General features: G+C 49.9%; 1 protein-coding gene across 1 annotated transcript in view; it reads right to left on the reverse strand.

Annotated features, from left to right (window-relative positions):
• Positions 1–178, reverse strand: part of LOC119314475 (protein BTR1-like) — a 4,150-nt gene extending 3,972 nt beyond the window's left edge. The window contains exon 1 of the mRNA XM_037589191.1: positions 53–178. Within this exon, the coding sequence (XP_037445088.1) occupies positions 53–122 (70 nt within the window). The 5' untranslated portion in view covers positions 123–178. The remainder of the gene's footprint in view (positions 1–52) is intronic.
• Between the last annotated feature and the right edge of the window lie 4,950 nt (positions 179–5,128).

The raw sequence follows: 5,128 nt of genomic DNA on the forward strand, positions 1-5,128 counted from the left end.
AAGAAAGAAACCAAGGGGTGGGAGGGGGGAGAGGGGTGGACGCGGGCGGTACCTTGGCGGCGGTCGTCGTCGTCGTCGTCGCGGGAGGCGGTGGAGCTCGGGGGCGGCGAGGAGGAGGCCATGCCGAGGGGAGCTCCCACGGCGAGGGTGCGTACGGAATGGGGGGAGAAGCGCAAGGGATGAAGGGAAAGGGGGCGTTGTTCTGTTTTCGGGTGTGTGTTTAGGGATAAAGGAGTGCATTTTCCAACCGAATTCCCAAAATTTAACTCATCAAACACTTTCTTGAACCTCGCTCAACTTAAATGCAAGGGGTTCAAAAAACTAACTCCCTAATAAAATCATTATGCGCCAACTCTTCTATCCTTTCATTTACGTGCTCCGTTTTCAACTGGATATTTTGCACACATACTAAGTGAGAACTTGGTAACTTAGGTTCACACAATTCAACGATATTACAAATTCAAAGTTTACAAATTTAACTATTCATATTCAACAACCATTGTCTGGCTCGGGTGGCTTCTGTCCTTCCGGACAGTTGGTGGTGTCCTGGTTTCGTACCCTCACATGAGCAAATTTTAGATCCATTGGAGTAGTGTTGGGAACCGATCTATCTCCTAGCAATCATTGGCAATATTTCTCTTCGTGTTACTCTTTCCTATTTAGTGAGAAATTTTTTCACACTGCGGGCCTTGCTGTCATTTGGTTTTCTCGAAATCGAGCAACATTTGAGCACAAGATAATTAAAACTCCTTTTGAGATCATATTTTCAGTGCTCTTTTCTCATATATATTGGGCAGGTCTTCACAAAGAGGGTGAAACGAGTACACTGCGGACTGGAGTTGACATGATTCGCTCTAACACAATGAATGTGATGAGGATCTCCATGAGGTCGATTGAAGGGGGAGTGAAGATTGTGCATGGGGGCCGACAGAGGCAACCCCGACGTGGAGGCGGCCGAGGAGGTGGGAGCAGCGGCCGAAAAGGAATCTTTTGTTGAGACTTTCGTTTCAGTTGCTCAAATTTGAGAATCGATGGACACTTCTCATTTTTTAAAGTTAAACCAAACGAGAGTCGGCTAGAGTGGGATTAACTCCTCAAAAGAGCATATTTTGAGACATTAACCCTTCGAATAGTTCGGCTAGAGATGCCCCAACACATTGCTCCACTGTTCACTACACAGAAAAAAAAGAAAGACAAAATGACTTTAAACATTTAATTGACCAAGTTAAGACACTGCAATCACACTACACCATGTAGCTGCAATGAGCTTAAATCTCCTAGTGCATTTGTTTTTGGTGACAATGACGGATATCTTGTCAGTAACCACCGCTGGATTGGTCAAACAAGCAACTTCTATCCTTAGTACTACCTCCGTCCGGATTTATTAGGCCCCCCGACCAAATCACAAGTATCAAGGCAATATGATTAATTTCCTGTAAATGCAGCCGTTTAGTTTCTTGATGCTTCGGAAGCCGGCGCCAGCTCACGCGCACTATGACCAGTGTCATATGCATGAGACTAGTGTCATATGCATGACACTAGTCTAAGTTACTCCCCACTATGACCAGCCTTATCCTCGCCTCGAATGCCGCACGGTCCATGCATGCGCCAATAGGAGGACTAGAAGTGCATGCATTGGATGCCGCATGGTCCATGCATGCGCCAATAGAAGGAGGACTAGAAGTGCATGCATTGGCTGGCTAGCCGTGGCGTTGTGCCAGGAGGAGTACTAGGTGGTGTTTGGTTCTCAAGTCCTAGGACCTTTTCTAGTCCCAACTAAAAAGTTCCTAGTCCCTAAAAAGTCCCTCCCTGTTTGTTTCCAGAGACTAAAAAGTCACTAGTCCCTTCCTAAAGGTTATTAAATGACCATGTTGCCCCTAATATATAGAAAAATAACAATCAAACAACACCATGGGGTGTGTCAGCGCCCCCGCTACAGCCAGCGACACCGAAGGGACGGAACCACAAGTCAGCGGCTCGCGGGGCTCGCCTCCTGCCGGGCGGCTTCCCCGAGCTCGGAGACCCAACCCACGCAACGCTGGGCCGGAGTGGGCTCAGTGAGGCCCAGGGCCAGCGACAAGTACTTAAGCCACCCACCACACTCGGTTCGGGCATCCAGTGGATCAAGGCACCGGCGGCGGCAACCCTAATCCTATCCCCTTCCTGTTCTTCGTCTTGTAACCGCACCTTGTAATCGAACCTGAGAATTGAGCTAGCGTGAGTGAATCCAGTGCAGTTCTTACCACTACCATCCCGCCTCTCACATATGGTATCAGAGACCACACCTACCACCCTTCTCCGCGTTGATCTGGCGCAATTCATCGAGACCAGATCCCTGACTCAAGCCCGCGCACTCCTCGTCGCCATGGATCCGGTCGTCCAGTCGTTCTTGGAGCGGCTAGACACCACTCTGAAGGAACACACCGCCGCAATCAACGCGTCCAACGCCAAGGTCGACGATCTCGTGGCGTGGCGTCCCGATCTCGAGCGGCGCGTCATCGATCTGAGTGACTCGGTGGCGGCTCTGCAGATCGCGCCCCCTCCACCACGCGTGGACGACGCGACAACTCAAGCGCCGGCACCGACCAATCAGCCGCCTGCGACGGCCGGCACCCACATCGGGACCGCGTCTGGTGTGGCGCAATTTCCACAAGGGCCCAATGGCCGCGGCGTCTACATCATCCCACGGGGGTCCCCGGCGGCGTCCTTCCAGACACCGCCACCGCCCCTGGCAAACGGTCAGTACGACGCCCCGTCTTCGCCTCCTGCTTTGTCCCCTTATGCACATGCTAGTCAACTGCTCAGTGGACTGGGTCAAGCGCATCCATCCATCCAATTCCCACAATTCACTGGAGACAATCCAAAATTGTGGAAAACACTGTGCGAGCAATATTTTTCCATGTTTGCCATTCTGCCTTCCTTCTGGGTTCCTATGGCTGCCCTGAATTTTGCGGTTGCGGCATCTGTCTGGCTGCAATCCATTCAGAAAAGACTAGGAGAGTATGATTGGGATTCTTTCACTGCACTTCTGTGTACTCGCTTCGGGCTCATCGGCATCACACGCTGATTAGGCAGTTCTATACTGTCCGCCAAACTTCTTCAGTAGCACAGTACATAGAGCAGTTTGAGTTGATTATTAATCATTTGTCGTCCTATTCTGATACAATTCATCCATTTTACTTTTTGACTCGATTTGTCGAGGGACTGCGGAAGGATATACGGGCGGTGGTGCTGGTGTTGGAAATATGCCCTAGAGGCAATAATAAAAGTATTGTTATATTTCATTGTTCATGATAATTGTCTTTTATTCATGCTATAACTGTATTATCCGGAAATCGTAATACACGTGTGAATACATAGACCTCAATATGTCCCTAGTGAGCCTCTAGTTGACTAGCTCGTTGTGATCAACAGATAGTCATGATTTCCTGGCTATGGACATTGGATGTCGTTGATAACGGGATCACATCATTAGGAGAATGATGTGATGGACAAGACCCAATCCTAAGCATAGCACAAAGGTCGTTTAGTTCGTTTGCTAGAGCTTTGCCAATGTCAAGTATCTCTTCCTTAGACCATGAGATCGTGTAACTCCCGGATACCGTAGGAGTGCCTTGGGTGTATCAAACGTCACAACGTAACTGGGTGACTATAAAGGTGCATTACAGGTATCTTCGAAAGTAGCTGTTGGGTTGACACGGATCGAGACTGGGATTTGTCACTCCGTATGACGGAGAGGTATCTCTGGGCCCACTCGGTAATGCATCATCATAATGAGCTCAAGGTGACCAAAGTGTTGGCCACGAGATCATGCATTACGGTACGAGTAAAGTGACTTGCCGGTAACGAGACTGAACAAGGTATTGGGATACCGACGATCGAGTCTCGGGCAAGTAACGTACCGATTGACAAAGGGAATTGTATACAGGGTTTGATCGAATCCTCGACATCGTGGTTCATCCGATGACAACATCGAGAAGCATGTGGGAGCCAACATGGGTATCCAGATCCCGCTGTTGGTTATTGACCGGAGAACGTCTCGGTCATGTCTACATGTCTCCCGAACCCGTAGGGTCTACACACTTAAGGTTCGATGACGCTAGGGTTATAAAGGAAGTTTGTATGTGGTTACCGAATGTTGTTCGGAGTCCTGGATGAGATCCCGGACGTCACGAGGAGTTCCGAAATGGTCCGGAGGTAAAGATTTATATATGGGAAGTCCTATTTTGGCCACCGGAAAATGTTCGGGATTTTTCGGTATTGTACCGGGAAGGTTCTAGAAGGTTCCGGAGTGGGGCCCACCTGCATGGGGGGACCCACATGAACGTGAGTAGTGGGGGAAAGGCCCCACACCCCTGGTCAAGGCGCACCAAGATCCCCCCTTAGAAGGAATAAGATCATATCCCGAAGGGATAAGATCAAGATCCCTAAAAAGGGGGGATAACAATCGGTGGGGAAGGAAATGATGGGATTTCTTTCCTCCCACCTTGGCCAACGCCCCAATGGACTTGGAGGGCAAGAAACCAGCCCCTCCACCCCTATATATAGTGGGGAGGCGCATGGGAGCTTAACACAAGCCAAGGCGCAGCCCCTCCCCTCCCCAACACCTCTCCTCCTCCGTATATGCTTGGCGAAGCCCTGTCGGAGTACTGCTGCACCAACTACACCACGCCGTCGTGCTTCCGTTGGAGCAATCTTCCTCAACCACTCCTTCCCCCTTGCTGGATCAAGAAGGAGGAGACGTCTCCCGTCCCGTACGTGTGTTGAACGCGGAGGTGCTGTCCGTTCAGCACTTGGACATCGGTGATCCGAATCACGTTCGAGTACGACTCCATCATCACCATCCCCTTGGCTAGCTTCCGCTCGTGACCTACAAGTGGTATGTAGATGCAAACTCTCTCCCTTGACTCGTTGCTTAGATGAACTCATAGATGGATCTTGGTGAAACCGTAGGAAATTTTTTAATTTTCTGCAACGTTCCCCAACAGTGGCATCATGAGCTAGGTCTATGCGTAGTTCTATTTGCACGAGTAGAACACAATTTTGTTGTGGGCGTGGATTTTGTCATCTTACTTGCCTCTACTAGTCTTTTCTTGCTTCGGCGGTATTGTGGGATGAAGCGGCCCGG

The sequence above is a fragment of the Triticum dicoccoides genome, chromosome 6A, assembly GCF_002162155.2.
Source record: "Triticum dicoccoides isolate Atlit2015 ecotype Zavitan chromosome 6A, WEW_v2.0, whole genome shotgun sequence".
Lineage (NCBI taxonomy): Eukaryota > Viridiplantae > Streptophyta > Magnoliopsida > Poales > Poaceae > Triticum > Triticum dicoccoides.